Source organism: Tursiops truncatus, chromosome 16 (assembly GCF_011762595.2).
Source record: "Tursiops truncatus isolate mTurTru1 chromosome 16, mTurTru1.mat.Y, whole genome shotgun sequence".
NCBI lineage: Eukaryota > Metazoa > Chordata > Mammalia > Artiodactyla > Delphinidae > Tursiops > Tursiops truncatus.
In genome coordinates this window covers 43,651,675-43,669,601 of record NC_047049.1, presented here as the reverse complement: position 1 = coordinate 43,669,601, position 17,927 = coordinate 43,651,675, and the positions used below count along the sequence as shown (strand labels likewise).

The 17,927-nt window shown below is 37.4% G+C and overlaps 1 protein-coding gene across 3 annotated transcripts in view; it reads right to left on the bottom strand.

Moving 5' to 3' along the window:
• The window catches only part of UBE2D1 (ubiquitin conjugating enzyme E2 D1), a 93,728-nt gene that overhangs the window by 64,759 nt on the left and 11,042 nt on the right, over positions 1 to 17,927 (bottom strand). Inside the window, exon 3 of one of the 3 annotated variants that reach the window (XM_004329705.3) lies at positions 10,614 to 11,032. The exons of the other annotated variants lie outside the window; for them this stretch is intronic. Coding sequence (XP_004329753.1) covers positions 10,943 to 11,032 — 90 coding nt within the window. The 3' untranslated portion in view covers positions 10,614 to 10,942. Of the gene's footprint in view, positions 1 to 10,613; positions 11,033 to 17,927 lie in introns of those variants that run through there. 3 annotated transcript variants of the gene reach the window in all.

Genomic DNA, 17,927 nt, shown 5'->3' with positions numbered 1-17,927 from the left:
AGAGCATGAGTTGGGAATGTTGAATGATGGTGCCGGAGGGTAGTCAGGCTTGGTCACGAAGAACTACATTGAATCCTTAACTTCCTACACTGGCACACTATACACCCTAACACCTCTTCACTTTTTTTTCAGTGGGTTTCCCCCAACGGCAGTCTATAATTTCTTACTTCTTCTTCTTCCCTTTTCTTTTTAAAAACAAACTCTTAAGCATTTTAGTATGACTCAGTTTATCTTTTTTTAAAAAAAGTTTTATTGAAGTATAGTTGATTTACAATGTTGTGTTTAATTTCTTACTTCTTATTTCCTGACTGGCAACATCTCATTTATCCTTCATGTACCAGTTCAAATGCCAGTTTTTCCGGAAAGATGATCTCAACCTCTCTGTAACCCTTAAGAATGGAATTTGAATTGACTGAACTACTGTACTCTGCATATACCTTTATTTTAGTTGTAATTATTTTGTTTTATAGGTATTGTTATTAGTTTTCCAACTAGGCTGGAATCGTTTTAAAGTCAAGGGCCATTTTAAAGTACATGTTTGTATTCAAAGCATCTGTTAAGATATTTCATATTTGTTCCTTGAATGACTAAATATCTGCATATTAGTGTTTTGGGAGTGCAAAAGGAAAAGGAGATTGTCCTTGACTTCTCAGAGGAAATAGTATTTGTTGGACGTTGAGTATAAGTAATGTTATACACAAAAAAGAGTGAGGGAGGGCATATCATGCAAGTGGAATAGCAGTAGCGAAGATGTGATTTCTTATTAAATCATTTGGGTTAAAATGATTGCCCAAGTGATTAGTGGGGATAAAGAAAGTTTGATGGCATTTGCATAGGAGGAAGGTTGTAATAAAATTCCATTTCACACTGAACTTTTCTTCTGTTGCTTTACCTGTGTCCAGACATTTTTGAGGTGGCGAGGCTATTTGTTTATTTGTGCTAGTGCTGTTGAACAGATGACTATGACAGGTCTTTTATCCCTTAGTGTATGTATTTTTTTTTTTTTTTCGGTACGCGGGCCTCTCACTGCTGTGGCCTCTCCCATTGCAGGGCACAGGCTCTGGACACGCAGGCTCAGCAGCCATGGCTCACGGGCCCAGCCGCTCTGCTGCATGTGGGATTTTCCCGGACCGGGGCACGAACCCGTGTCCCCTGCATCAGCAGGCGGACGCTCAACCACTGCGCCACCAGGGAAGCCCTTGGTGTGTGTATTTTAAGACTCAGTTCATGTTTGGCTTTCTCACACAGTCTTTTCCAACTACTGAAACCCAAAGCGTTCCTTCATCCTTTCTGAATTCCTCTGGACTTTTTGCTGGTACATCTTCCACAAAGGCATGATTATTTCTTTTGCAATTGCACACCTTATATTTTGATTTTTATCTGTAAAGTGACTTTTTGACTTGCAGCTGATACATATAAAACATAAAATATTTACCACATATATAAATACAGACAGAGAGAACTGACTCTTCATTTTACCCTCCCAGAGAATGATGAGTATATTGAATCCTTCTTACCAAGAAGGAAAAAAAAATCTCATTACTCTTTGGAACATTAGAAGATTAAGGCTAGAGAAATGTGCTTCACTTGAGAATTGTATTATTTTTAAATGTTTCCTATCATTTGAGATGTGTTTGAAGGCAATAGGAGATTAGAAAATTTTTTTGATATTACACATGGACTTTCATGAAGACCTTCCTCTGCAAGTGTGCATTTTTCTGTGCCTACTGATAAAGAACCGTTTCAGATCCACTTGCTTTGATCTGCTTATTATTTGGAGTTTGATTCTGCCCTTAGGGTTTACATTCTCCTCTTTTTTTCTTAGGACACTAATAAGAACTTAGCTGGATGAAACGGCTTCTTTGATATCCAGTGGTACACTCCCATTAGTCAACCGTACTGCAGTTTTTCTAATCTTGATTAAATGTTAATGAGAAACTTTTGCAAAAGAGACTTTGCTCCACTATACCTAGTACCTTGCCATAGAAATGTGTGGCCAGGACGCCCCCAGGTGGTCATAGTAACAAGTACATGGGAATCTTCAGAACTTTGCATTTCTCCCTAGGCTTTTTCATCCTTTGGAGCGGATATTAATAGAAGAGGCTAAAGGACAAAAGGGGAAGGAGAAAAATGTAGGAATGTTTGGCTTACTTCTCTCAGCTTAAATTTCCAATCTCATTATCTTTGTGTGGTGTGTTTATTGCTTCTGTTTTTTTTTCTAGTTTCTTGTTCTGGATGTTGATCAAAGTGTGTAACAATCCAAGCAGCCTTACACTCAGAACTAACTATGCAACTTCCCTGGTGGCACAGTGGTTAAGAATCTGCCACAACTACTGAGCCTGTGCTCTAGAGCCCGCAAGCCACAACTACTGAAGCCCGTGCTCCACAACTACTGAAGCCCGAGTGCCCTAGAGCCTGTGCACTGCAACTACTGAAGCCTGCGTGCTCTAGGGCCTGTGCTCCGCAACAAGAGAAGCCACCGCGATGAGAAGTCTGTGCACTGCAACGAAGACTAGCCCCCGCTTTGAGGCTAGTAGCCTCAACTAGAGAAAGCCCGTGTGCAGTAACGAAGACCCAACACAGCCAAAATAAATAACATAAAAATAAAAAACAAGACAAAACAAAAAAACGAACTATGGTTGGTTGACTATAGTTCTGACAAAACAATAGTTTTTGATCAAGAAAAGGTTTCTTTGAATTGAAATGGTCACGGTAGATGCAATAGTAATGATTCCTACAGCATTCTGATACACTGTTAAACAGCTGGACAATAATGGATAATAATGAGTAATTGAGTATACCTACCAGCTGTTGGGCATGGTGTAAAGTGCTTCACATGCATTTCATCTTCACAAAGGCCCTGTGAGATAGTCAGTCCTATTATCCCTGTTTCATAGAGGCTCAAATAGGTTAAGTGGTCTGATCAAGTTCACACAGTAGAAAAGGCAGAGGGCTTATGAAAGGAGCGAGGCCCTGTGGGGCAAGACTCCAGCCTCCATGACTTTCCCTGAGTTCCAAGGGTGGATTCGAAGAGTTGCTAATCAAGGGAGGAGCAGACAAGAGACCACATGAGGCAAGATTAAAGGGACCAGAGAAACTCATCAAGATTAGGAGAATGACCACCTGAGAAGAGATTTAAGGAGTGAAGGCCCTGCTCACACCCTAATCTTGTCAGAGACCCCACCCTTGAACGACTGTTAAAAACCCACATCAAACCCTCTGGGGTTTTCAGCACAGGAGTACAGAGAAGCTGAGCTTTCAGTAACACTTAGCTCTTTGCTTTGTTAGGGACTTTCCAGCATGCTCATTGATGGGCAGTGAATACTGAGAATGATTTTGGCATAAATGCCCACTTAACCTTCCTCTTCAAAATTACTTTGTAGTGTAGCTTAATTTAATACATCACTATTTCTACTGAGATCATGAAACATTTCTGTACAGATCAGGTGTTTCTTCATTAGGCAGTGACAATACATAACACCATTGATTTGACTTCTTGGCTTTGCTGGTGAAGTGATTAAGGTTGGATACAAGATCTTTTAAATTTTGGCTCAAGCAATAGGGCCGGCGTCTTTTACTAGGGTTTAATCCTGACTTTGTCCTTTCACCTGATGAGTCAGGGATGACAACTGGATTTCATATTGCACATTAAAAGCCAGAAAAAAAATTACTATTAATGAGATCGTGCCACAGGAAGGTACACTGCAGATATAACAAGCAGTAGAACCATTCAGGGCCATCTCAGAGAAGATCACAAGGTGGATCACTCCCAGCCTTGAACCCTGCTGGCCCTTCTTCCCCTTCAAACATTTACTCATCCTTCAGCTCTTGTCCTGACCTCTGGTTCTGGATTTTTGCCGCTTGTGCTCTTACACTTATCTCCCTCATATCTCTAGTCATGTTAATAATGGCCTGATTACTTGTCTGTAACACCAACCTTCCCCCATACTAAGAGTTGGGGGGTCGATAAACTCCATAAGGGCAGGAACTGTTTCAGTTTCTTACTAACAGCCTGGCAAACCGTAGGTGCTTAATAATTATTTGTAGAAATCGCTGTAGAAAGATGTTGCAATTTTAAAACTGCTTTTTTTTCCCCTCATGCAGAAAAATAGGAGAGCTTTTTAGAAAATTGTCTTGGGGATGTTAACAAAGTAAGTTTGCCAATGTTGAGCCATTTCTCTGTGTTATTTATGTAGAAGATAATTCTGAATACCTTCCTATACTACTTTCAGCAGCGGACATAATTTTAGGGTAAGGAAGTCATGTGTGAGATGATACCGCAATAGATTTTTTTTTTTGGCTGCGTTGGGTCTTCGTTGCTGTTTGCACAGGCTTTCTCTAGTTGAGTTGAGTGGGGGGCTATTCTTCATTGCAGTGCGCGGGCTTCGTTTTCACTGCGGCGGCTTCTCTTGTGGAGCACGGGCTCTAGGTGCGCAGGCTTCAGTAGTTGCAGCATGCGGGCTCAGTAGTTGTGGTTTGCAGGCTTTAGAGTGCAGGCTCAGTAGTTGTGGTGCACGGACTTAGTTGCTCCATGGCATGTGGGATCTTCCCCGACCAGGGCTCGAACCCGTGTTCCCTGCATTGGCAGGCGGATTCTTAACCACTGTGCCACCAGGGAAGTCCCACAATAGATGCTTAAATCCATTATCTGTAACCCTCTCAGGTAGGTATAACCCCCTTTTACATGTTTAAAAAAAATAATAAAAGGGGCTGTATTAGTCACGGATTTCCAGAGTGATAGATCTATATCTATATATGTATATAGATGTACAGGGTGAGTCAGCAAGTTGGAGATGATCTAGGAGATCCGATGGTATAGTTCCAGTCCAAAGGCTGGCAGGCTTGAGACCCAGGCAAAGCAGATGCTTCACTTTAAAGGCAGTTAGGCAGAGAGAATTCTCTCTTCCTCTTGAAAGGGTCAGCCTTTTTATTCTATTCAGGCCTTCACCTGATTGGATGAGGCCTACCCACATTAGGAAAAACAATCTGTTTTACTTAGTTTATCAATATAAATGTTACTCTCATCCAAAAACACCCAGAATCATGTTTGACCAAAATCTGGGCACTCTGTGGACCAGTCAAGTTGACTCATAAAATTAATCACCACAGATATCCACAGAAAATTACTTCCTCAAGTGGCAAAGCAGGGATTTAAACCTAAGTCTGATTTACAAGCCCCTGATTGTTGCCCCAGTCCACACATTGCCACCAGAGAGGTAATAAATGCAGTTAGAAGCACTTCCAGGTTGATAAACCTTTGGTCTTTTTCATAACAGCTTTCTCTTTTCCCAAAGCAATGTCCACAGATTTTAAATATCCCAAATGCCACATTTCCCCCCAGTTATGAAACATCACGTGCATACCGGCTTCAAACAAACTGATCTGGATAGCAGTATTTGCTCGTTGGTTTTTATACTAGAAGTTTAGGCACAGAAATTGATTAAATAATAGCCAATCTGGTCAGGATAAGTAATTCAGTAAATTTTCCTAATAGGCATGATTAAGAGTCTGTAATACTGGATATAGAGGAGCAAATTTAAAAAAAGATAATCAGGATTTGGAAGCAGAACAAGACAGAAATATTGACTTTTTGACAATTACTTTTGTATCCTTTTAAAATTACATAAAAAACTTATTAATTAAAACAAGTATTTATTGAGCACCTGCTATGTACTTGTAACTGTTTGGGGTACTGGGCATATTGTAATGATCAAAATTTGAAACACTTTCTTTCTCAGAGCTAAAAAAAAAGCAAGTCATGTAGCATTACCAATGTCTTGGCAAATCAGATGCCCAAAACACAAGAGAGTCACAGAACTAAAAACGAAACTTGCCAGTGACCAGACTTCTGGGGTATAAATAAAGGTTCCTTAGGGTCAGGGACTTTAGTGCATACACTGGATGGCACTGTTAAATTAAGAAATGTAATTTATGATTTAATATTCTCATTACCAGAGAGTCTACGCTAGGTGGCGTTCAGGGTCAGGATAGAAGCAGTAACCAGCAATGGAAAGTCAATATTGTTTCAGTGTCTGTGCTAGAAGCAGCTTCCTGGTGGGTCCTGAGAAACAGTATTAAATGAGAAAGGGGTGAGGTTGCTTTAAGTGATGATTACAATGCTCTTCCCCGGAAGGGCCGCAGAGGTGAAGAGATAAAGAAAAGGTTCATGTGATGGCTACAGAGCAGACTGCAAGTTGGAAAGATAAAGGCTGACCAATTCTAAAAGTGTAAAATCGTGATATTAAGGGGAACACAGCCTTACTGTCTAGATCAAGGAGTGGTAGTCCATATCAAGAAAGTTTAGGATAAAGGATTGCTGTGCAGTGATAGAGTACATAAATGGAACCCTACCTTTCATAGTTGGGAGACTTTGAAATAAATTTAACAGATTAAGCTAAGTTTAATTGTTGATACAGCCATAAGAAACATCATCTCTCATGTCTATCTTGTATATGGTGTGAGATGAGCCACTGCCTAACCCAATAATGAAAATGTTGATAGGCAGTATTACCAGCAGAAAAACAATTTATCCTATAGTAAAGAGCATGTGGGCAATGTTCAAAATTATTTTAAATGTAAAATAAAGCTGGAAATCTATAAAACTCTGATACAAATGAAAACAACTTTTGAAATAGCACTTGAAGCAGGTCTTGACAGAAATTGACTTCTGCTCAACTGTAAGTGACAGGTTGGAAGAACTAGAAAGAAATAGACTATCCTCAGAGACACAGGTACTACTGCAAGTGAAGAACATCCAGTTTACACAATGCCTAGCTGACAACATTCTCAGCTTGGCACTCTTCAGTGCCATGTTTGAGGTCGCACTTTTTTTTTTTTTCTTTCGGTACGGGGGTCTCTCACTGTTGTGGCCTCTCCCGTTGCGGAGCACAGGCTCCGGACGCGCAGGCTCAGCGGCCGTGACTCACGGGCCCAGCCGCTCCGCGGCATGTGGGATCTTCCCGGACCGGGGCACAAACCCGTGTCCCCTGCATCGGCAGGCGGACTCTCAACCACTGCGCCACCAGGGAGCCCCGCACTGCCTTTTTTGTTGTTCAGAGACCTTAGGGCTAACACCATATCAATACCCTTAATTTATAATCCGAATGATATTCACCCATTTACTGATTAAAATTTTATTTCTAGTTTTTCCCCTTGGGCATGATTCCTGGTAGCTTCAGCTCATATATGCAATTTTTTTGTTTATGAAATACTTCTTAGGTCCATAAAAAATACTTTTCTCAGAAAACGCAGATGTGCAGTTAACAATCATCTTGTGCAAATCTCAGTGTTGTGTATTTTATTTGATCCTTTAAAATCATGAGTTATGAAGGGATTGGGATGGATTGGCATTATTCTTAGTTTGGATCATGACGGTAAATTGAATGAAAATAAAACCACTCTTTTACATTAATAACTTTGCATGAAGCCTCAATGCATTGTGTTAACAGTCATATATGAAAAATTTCAAATATACAAACTAAATATCAAAATCAATAAAACTGTACTGTTTTAACACCTTTATAAAATAATTACTAAGTCCCAGAACTTTAGATTAAAACCTTGGCTTTAGATAAAAACGTGGTTCCAGATTTTTAGATTTCATGGAGCAGTTAAAAAAAAAGTGGGGGCCAATATAGGGCTGCCAACTTTTTATTTTGCCAAGAATATTGAAAGCAACTAATACTACTATCAACGCCATTTCATAAAAGGATACCTCAATACCACAAAAGTTGGTATAATCATGTAATAAAAATTAAATTCAAGTTGATGACCTTCTGTCAACCTTTTTTTTTTTTTTTTTCCTTTAGGGATGCTGAAATTTTAGTCTTGGCTTAGAATTGGGGAACAATGCCTAAAATGCCATTTTGTCCAACCATTTCAATTAAAAGGCTAAGAGGTGAGTGTGTTTGCCTGACATCAGTTAGTGTTAAAATCAGGGAGGAAAAGCAGAGCTTCTGACAACTAGTAGAATAAAACACTGTCACAGATACCCAAGTATTGAACATGTGGCTAATTAGGAATCTTAACCAACGTTTATCTTAAAACAAAATCATTCATAACTAATACAAAATCAAATAAACCCACCTACTCTGTAGAAAGACTTGGTATACATGATTGCACCTGTTACAATTTGTCAAGGAAAACAACCCCAAGTCATAAACTATCATAATATAACCCATGTCATAAATGATGTAATCCAAACTGTGAGCTTTGAATTCTCCAAAATGTTGTGTTCTCAATTACATCGTCTATAATAAATGCTTAATAAATGTCTGCATGAACAGGAGTATGTCACTCTAAACTTGTCACTGCAAAACAAGTTTCTTCATGACATTAGAAACTTCTCAACCTGGCACAAAATCTTACTGTAGAAATCACTGAAACATAAATGATACAGAGAAAAAAAAGATGGTGATGGTGTTGGGGAGCCCCACTTGCCTGATCTCTCTATCAAATGAAAAAGCAATTAGAAGATTTAGGGTATTTAAGGGAGAACAGTAATTGTACACAATGATTTTTGTGTAAAAACAGCTCACATTAACTTAACCACACCTACTTTACTTTTTAGGTTAATTAATAACATGAAAAGGTTTTCATATCCTAAAGGAATTCTAATTCAAAAGCATGTAATAGAATTTTAACATGACCATGGGACTACATTTATCTAATTATTCTGGACTATCAAAATGCTACACTAGATCTGCATTTCACAATAAGGCGACCATTTCCAATTTTACCATAATCATAGTCACCCACTTACACCATTGAAAGTACTTTTGAGAATTGGCACTAGTTTGTTTGTTTTCTTCTCCCACTAGCTATAAAAATGCATGACTCATAATAATTTCAAATTAAGAATACAGCTTAGTGTGTTCAAAGGATGTCCCCCCTCCCCTTTTTTTTTTGGCTGCACCACGTGGCTCATGGGATCCTAGTTCCCCCACCAGGGAGCGAACCTGGGACCCTGGCATTGAGTGTGGAGTCCCAACCACTGGATAACTGGGCAATTCCCTCAAAGGATGTCCTTTTATCTGTAACTTTGGAAGTTCATAGATGTATTTTTCTTTAAAACAATTAACCTTTAAAAGCATGATGCTCTCTATTGCTGACCCAATCATACTTATTTGAAAAAGGAGGAAGAGGCATGAAAAAATTCATCCTGAGAATCTTATAGGTAGAATCAGGGTTTGTAGTACTTGAGATTTTGTGCTTAGGATGTGCCTTAAAGACAAGTTCAACTAAGTCATGTGGACTACTTAAAAACTGGTACACACAATTTTGGGATCAACTTTATCTACTATAATACACAAAACCATACATTAAAAAAATATCAATGATCATACTTAATATAGGAACACTGATGTTTTAGTTGCACTGATTCCTGTTACTTCCAAAGTAATTCTGGATCCTACCAAGTAGAAACATGATGCACTACTACTGAGAATTCAAGTGCCTGCAAAGAAATGATGAGAATGTTTACCTGTTACCTTTGTCAATTTCAAATTATGTCTGCTACATTACGTATATATTTTTCCTTCTAACCCATGAAATCCAAAAACCTAATTTCTCTTAAAAAATATATTAACTACTCCTGGGCTTCCCTGGTGGCGCAGTGGTTGAGGGTCCGCCTGCCGATGCGGGGGACACGGGTTCACGCCCCGGTCCGGGGGGATCCCACATGCCGCAGAGCGGCTGGGCCCGTGGGCCATGGCCACTGGGCCTGCACGTCCGGAACCTGTGCTCTGCGGCAGGAGAGGCCACAGTGGTGAGGGGCCCGCGTACCGCGAAAAAAAAAAAAAAAAAAATATATATATATTAACTACTCCTGTCTTAACTCTTTTATTGCTCCTAATTATTTTCAGTTTTCATATTTTTTTCTGAATCAGCAATGAAATGCAATGTTTCTGGTCTGAAGAAAGTTACTTTGAAGAATATGACATAACACTTGTCTTCAAATTTTTGCTTTTAAGATTATACAGTTTAAAAGAGGATGTAATTCTTATTTTTCTCCCCCAAACAGTTTCTTTACTAGAATTAATCATGTGCCTGATTATCAAGAATGAGGAAATAAAAATCTTCCCATGCCTCTGATCTACCCTCATGACTACTATTTCTGTCAAGGATGTGTGGCTCTGCATACAGGAGACTTGATATTATGTGTTCCAATTCCTTCAGTGTCCCCAATTCAAGTGTTTGCCACTCCTTGGCTAGAATTCTGGAACATTATTACATTTTAAGACATCCTTCATGACAACTTTAAATCTCATATCATTTTGATCTAAATTTCCACTACTGGTTTCTTTAATGGATCAATTAAATATCCATGAAGATGAATACAAAGAAGTTACTGTCCCTTTATTATTGACCTGGCCCACTTTTGATTAAGCAGAATTAACATTCAAAGTTCATTTTGATTGAAAACACAGAAGCTGTATTTTCTCAGTGTCATTACCACATTCAAGAAGAAAACCAAGGTCATAAAAGATTTTTCCTAGATTGTTATTAAGAGATTAACGTAGTTTAATCACACCCAATTTACTTTCTAGGTTAGCTAAGTAATATTAAATGGTGATAATTTTTCTTTGAAATTACAAGTACAATCTGCACAGACATGATTTTGAGAATAATTTAATACGTTAACTTCGCCATACAACTATATTGTAATGTCATATTTAAATGTAAAGAAACGGATCCTTACAAGACCAAAGTAACCCACAGTCCATGAGACTGGATTTTCCTTTTTCCTTTTTTTTTTGTTTCAACAAATGTGCACCACGATGGTTCAACAAGTAAGGCAAATGCCGTGAATACGAAAGCTGTAGTTTGCAATATACCACATCTAGAACCCAGGGGAGGTGAATTAGACACAAGTGGTACTCATTCTAATTAAATGATCAGGAAACATCATGACAAGTTGGTCTGCAGCATCAAAAGTGTCCATTTAAGTGTCTTTTTTCTTAATGATCAGAGGTCCCACGTTGTCTCCAGTTTCTTCATTGTGTTTTGTGTGAGAGCCATCACAGAGTGGGAACTAGGAAGAGAAAGAATGTGAAATGTCTAATTGCAAAATCAGTATTACGTTTGGCAGAGTGGGGGTGATGCTTAATTCACATATGACATGATAACTCAATAGATTTTTCTTGGCTACCTTTTACAGGTTTTCTTAATGAGCATATGTAAAGTGTACACACTAAGGAGGAGGAAGAAATTGACTTGTGGATAATACACAGATCATTAATTGAATTTCCATTTGTGACGTTTGATTGTGGATGTGGAAAACCTTTTCCATGTTTATGTACTAGTTATATTTCCTTTCTAGTGAACTACATCCATGGCCTATCTATTGGTAAGAGCCTAAGTTCATTTGTTTAAAATCAATCTGTTCATTATCCTTTTGCTGATCATCTTTGCAGCAATTTTTTACCCAACCCTTTTTATTTTGCTTATTTGTTCATATCCTTAATTTCTCTTCTTTCATACAAATAAGTATTTCCCTTTTTATCATCCTTCATGGAGACTTCTTTCTCCTGGAGATGCGACAAATTTCCATTCCTTTCCAAGATTTCACATTTTAGAAAACACAGATATTTTGGTGTCCAGTTGAAGGAAAAGGGACAAAAACTAAATATTTAACACAGTGTTTCCCAGAGTGAGCTCTGCAAATTAAGAAGTCCTGCAAAATATTCTGATTTAACTTCATTCTGTGTTTAAAAAACATATACAGTTAAGTCACAACATATATTATTATTTTAAAGAGGTTCTGCTATAAAAAACACTATTTTAACCCCAAATTTCCCAAGCTGATCCGACTATGGACACTTTCACTTTGATACCCATTATCACGGTGTTCTACAGAGCGCAATTTGCAAAATTCTGTTCTAAGATCCTGTTGCTTCAATATTATTAGAGGTGATTGCTTCCCAAATTGTTATACCTTTATTCATAAATTTATCAAAATGAATTCTACATATAAAAATGCTTATTTACAGGTTCTCCATTATCATATTCATCATTCATATTATCATATTCATAATGGGATAATCACTGTGTTTAAAATTGGCTTCAATATTTGGTAGGGCTGGTTTTCCTTCACATTACTCTTCTTTGTTAAAACTTTCCTATTTATTCTTTACCTAACTTTATTTATTACCTATTTATTCCTCCAGATAAACTTGAGAATTTTTTGGCCACGTCCTATTTTATTCCTCTTGTGTTTTTCATCCTCAGGTCTCATGCATTTTCTAATAAGATCATTTCTGCCTTATATGTTTTATGGTTATTATAATTAGGTATATGTTTTCATACCTGACTACTCTTGATATATATTATATATATAAATATATGTGTGTGTCTGTGTGTGTGTATATACCACTGTTTTTTGCAAGTATGTCCTTCCTACTGTTAAATGATAAAAATAAGAATGCAACAATGTTTTAGGTGTCTCCTCAGGATTTTACAATTATCAGTATATTATTTTGTTTTTTCCTTCTATATTATACCTTTCATTTTTTATTTCATGTCAAATGATGATAGCGAGCATCTTTGTTTTATTCTTGATATCTGGAATGTACCTGCACTTTAGAATCTAGCTTCACTGTTTAGTATAAGGTACACTGTGGCACGAACTGAGCCTATTTAGAAGAGTAAAGTAACAGGAGTCCTGGCCTGAAGAGCAAAATCACCCATTACTCCATTAAGGAAGTATAATTTTCAATACCTGAAACTAGACAATGATGGTACATAATATTAAACTTTGATGAGACTTGTCTATTCTAAGATTAAAATAATATTGGGTTGATGTTAAAGAAATTCAATTTTAATTTTACGATCTGCATATAATTCTGGGAGGTGGTAAATTAGTTAAAAACTACAGAAAAACTCAAGGTATCGTCACATCTTATATTTCCAAGTATAAATTCTATCTTGGGGTGCCAATATAAATTCAATGTATATAAAAGTTACATTATTTCTGTCAATAAAATATGGTACAGTATATTCATATTAAAAACAAGTCCGTGCAACAAAAACATGACCCCAAGCTTTCAGTGTTTTCTTGGCATGGATGAGGAAACAGCCCATAAAATATCAAACTGAAATGTATCCCACAGCAAAGAACAGCATTTCAAAGTGACGTATGTTTAATAAACAAACACAGATGATTTTACAGTGAGAATAAAAGTTTACATTGTAAAAAAACTCCATTTTTATAAATAGCACACACAAAACACGTCACTGTATGGTTTTATGCCCACAGGTTATAAAATACATTTCTGAAAAATGAAATATTCATAAAGTTAAAAGTCTCAAATAATTTACTAAAATAGCATATTTAACTTTTATTTTTTTTCAAGATTTTTTTTCATATGCACCATTTTTAAAGTCTTCATTGAATTTTTTACCATATTGCTTCTGTTTTGGGGGTTTTTTTTGGTTTTTTGGCCGCAAGGCACGTGGGATCTTAGCTTGCTGGCCAGGGATCGAACCCGCACCCCCTGCATTGGAAGGCTTAACCACTGGACCACCAGGGAAGTCCCTTTTATTTTTATTTTAGTCTCACATTGAAAATACTAGAAAACTAATATATTTTCTCAAATTATTTTTCTCCATATATAAAGAACGGGAGAGAAATCTATAGAGAAATATACAAAAGATAAGAAAGCCATACATCTAAAATGAGGATATAATTTTGTAATAATCTGGTTTTGCCTAAAAATGGAAATTCACATGTTTCATCATGGTCTTAAAAGTAAACAAGTAAAAAATAAATACTTCTTTAGGGCTTCCCTGGGGGCGCAGTGGTTAAGAATCCGCCTGCCATTACAGGGGACACGGGTTTGAGCCCTGGTCTGGGAAGATCCCACATGCCGCAGTGCAACTAAGCCTGTGCACCACAACTACTGAGCCTGTGCTCTAGAGCCCGCGAGCCACAGCTACTGAGCCCACGTGCCACAACTACTGAAGCCTGTGCGCCTAGAACCCGTGCTCCTCAACTAGAGAGGCCACCACAAAGAGAAGCCAGTGCACCACAATGAAGAGTGGCTCCCGCTTGCCGCAACTAGAGAGAGCACACGCGCAGCAACTAAGACCCAATGCAGCCAAAAACAAATAAATAAATTTTAAAAAAGGATTAAAAGAAAAAAACAATCTAAAAATATTTCTTTAAAAAGTAGTGAGTGGGGGGAGGGATACATTGGGATATTGGGATTGACATATACACACTACTGTATATAAAATAGATAACTAGTAAGGACCTACTAGTATAGCACAGGGAACTCTACTCAGTACTCTGTAATGACCTATATGGGAAAAGAATCTAAAAAAGAGTGGGTATATGTATAACTGATTCACTTGCTATACACCTGAAACTAACACAACATTGTAAATCAACTATACTCCAATAAAAGTTAAAAAAAAAGTAGTAAATAAGGAGATCCTGGCTATTTGTTAATAAACTTTCATGCTTCTTTAAAGTACATAAAGCTTTGTATGCCTTTAAAATGTAAACTCCGTATTCAAAATCATTCTGCTCAGAGGCACAGATATCTTTTAATAGTACTTCCTATATCACTTAACACTAGTCAGAATAATCTCCCAAACTTCATGTGAAGATTAGGCATTCTCATATTTATCCATTAGATATGTCTCATTTTAAGTTAATGAAAAGACTAAACATTTTTTTCAACCAAGAGCCAAAATGAGTTATTTCAAGATAGGATTAGCAATTTCTTAATACATTGTATGTGTTAGTAGAATGTATTTATTAAAATTAATTCATGATTCTGATATACAGTATAAATGAATGAATGGTAATTACTGGGCATTAAAATTCAAATGGTAAATTACATAAAAATATTTGTGTTTTTCCAGAAAGTGCCTTGTTTCATTTTTGACCTTTCTATACAGGAGAAAAAAAACATGTGGTGGATATATACTTTCAAACGTAATCTAGGAAGTATAGCAGTTTTTGTATTAAATAACAATATAATGAAAATGTGAATTTTATTAACTCACTAAAAGTTTTAAATGTGTTAAAAATGTCAAGAGCTGAAATTACAAAAAACACAAAGGGTATATTTAATTCAGCTCATGTATCAATACTTAAAAATAAAAGAATCAGAAAATTGATGAGAAAAAAGTTTAGCTCACAGATGATTCTAACATTTGTTCTAAGATGTTAACCTTTGTCTATTAACAAATCCTGGAGAAAAGTTTGTGAATTAAATTGGTTGAATTTCCTGTATGTCCAGAAAATATACTATCATATTTGTTAATCCAATTAGAAAACTACGAATCCCAAATACCTTTAAAACTAGAGAAGAGAGAGTATGGAGAAGAGGTGGAAATAAATGTTTAGGGGTAAAAAACACTAGAGATCCTTGCTCTCTACTTGGAAAGCTAGCAACCTTGTCAGGGTCTTCATAAAAAGCACAAAACTTGTTTCTTTTTAATGGTCCCACATCTCAAGTTATAATGTTTCTGTTTTTAGGGTGATTCAAGATGGAAATAAATAACTGTTCATCCTTGACTTACCTCTTCTACTTGCAAAAATTAAAAAAAATTTTTTTGAAGCTTCCTTTGCCAAACTTTGTATTTTTAATTAGAGTTTGGATTATATTTTCCAAGGAAGTTGCCTGGGGCCATTTGGCTCATTACTATAAACTGCTCTGAGAAACAAGCTTGCTTTGGTTGAGAAAGAAAATAAAAGCAATGAGATCTTTGAGACTAAACAAGAGAATATGACATTTTATACCATTCTTATATACTTACTTTAGTAAGACCTATGATAGTAGATATAGTAGGAAAATATGTAAGAAAAATTAAGATTTTACAAGACTGTCTTTTTTTTTTTTATTTAAATTTTATTTTTTTGGCTGTGTTGGGTCTTCGCTGTTGCGCGTGGGCTTTCTCTAGTCACAGCGAGCCCGTGCTGCTCGTCATTGTGGTGCGCGGGCTTCTCATTGCAGTGGCTTCTCTTGTTGTGGAGCACGGGCTCTAGGCACACGGGCTTCAGTAGTTGTGGCACATGGGCTCAGTAGTTGTGGCTCGCGGGCTCTGGAGTGCAGACTCAGTAGTTGTGGTGCACGGGCTCAGTGGCTCCGCTGCATGTGGGATCTTCCCGGCCCAGGGCTCGAACCCGTGTCCCCTGCATTGGCAGGCGGATTCTTAACCACTGCACCACCAAGGAAGCCCTACAAGACTGTCTTTGTGTGAATTGGGCAAGCAATGTAACCAACGATCAGAATATTGTTTCTATGAAGAAATAGAGTCAGTGCCACTCTTTTTTTTTTGGCCCCGCTGCGCCGCTTATGGGATCTTAGTTCCCCAACCAGGGATCGAACCCACGCCCCCTGCATTGGAAGCGTGAAGTCTTAACCACTGGACAGCCAGGGAAGTCCCATTTCTAACCATTAATAGGGTGGAGACTTTCCATAACTCATACACACACACCCACACTCCCACACACACCCACCAAAAACAAACCCATCACTAATAAAAAAACCCAACTCAAATCCGGAAGTTGTTAAGGAAAGAAAATTATTCTACACAGTTACATTTCATTGCAATTTCAGTTGAGCTCCTGGCATGAACTGGCTCACCTTTCCTCTCTTTCTTGATTATCTCTTAGTCTGCCTTCTCCTGCTGTCCTTGTTCAAATCTCTCCTGCCTCCCCAATGGCCACCATACAACTCAGCAAACGCCATAATCTACCCAAGATGAGTGGGGGCTGGGAATCTAGTAAGACCATGTTGCACACTCTTCCCTCTGACATCAATGTTCCCTCACCTTGTTTCGAAAGTAAGACTATCTCTTTCTTTCTAAGGCTGAGTCCGAAATCTATGCTCGTACTCTCCTTTCCTTCCACCCCTCTCAACATACCACTGTCTCAAATAGTATCTTTCCCTGTAGTTGCTTTAATCATTTCCTTTGTATTGGTTCCTTTCCTTCTCACTTCACTTAGGGACAACCCTTTTGTGAAATACTATGAAACAGTCCAGTTTCTGAAACAGCAGAGGGCACACCAATCGGGGGGAAGAGAGGAGGAACGAAGTGTGTTAAAAACATGTAATTTCTGCACTTGACTAAGAGATCTGATTCATTAGGTCTGAGAAAACTGCTCAAAATGTTAGAAACCCACAACAGGTTACTCGTGACTGTACCTTAAGAATGAATTAGAGGGGGGAGGGACAAAATGAAGAGTATGGGATCATCAGATACAAACGACTACACATAAAATAGATAAACAACAGGATTTACTGTATAGCACAGAGTATTATATCCAATAGCTCTTAATAACCTACATTGGAATATAATCAGCAAAAAAACCCCTCCAAAACTGAATCACTATGCTGTACACCTGAAACTTACACAGTACTGTAAATCAACAATACTTCAATTAAAAAAAATAATGAATTAAAACTGAATTAGTTTATATAATACATAAATTTTTTTTTTTAGATAGGAGTTTAAATTTTGTTGTATTAGAAACACAACTGGTGTATGAGGAAAAAATTACTGAACATAAACTCCATATAGCCATCTAATCAAAGGTATCAAGCCTTCTGTGGACAGGCATGTAAGTGTGTGACTTGGCACCTGCGTGACAACCTTAGGAACCTCAGGAATGTGCGGAGATTCCAAAGATGCCTGGAGAATAATTTGAATGATATTCAAAGTGAACTTTGAATCGCCTCATGTGGTAATAAAAAGTGCCCAAGATTCAGGGAAAATTCAGAACTGACAAATCAGAGATGCAAAGAGGATTAATAATGGTATGAAAGATAAGCTTAAAAAGAAAGAAGACATTGAGAAAATTGAAAATAAAATGACTGGTCTCGCATTCCTTTCCTTAAAGTCTACCTAAGGGAAACTCTAAATAGTATGATGAAAGAATAATCCTGGAACGTTCTGTTGACTTATAAAGTCTA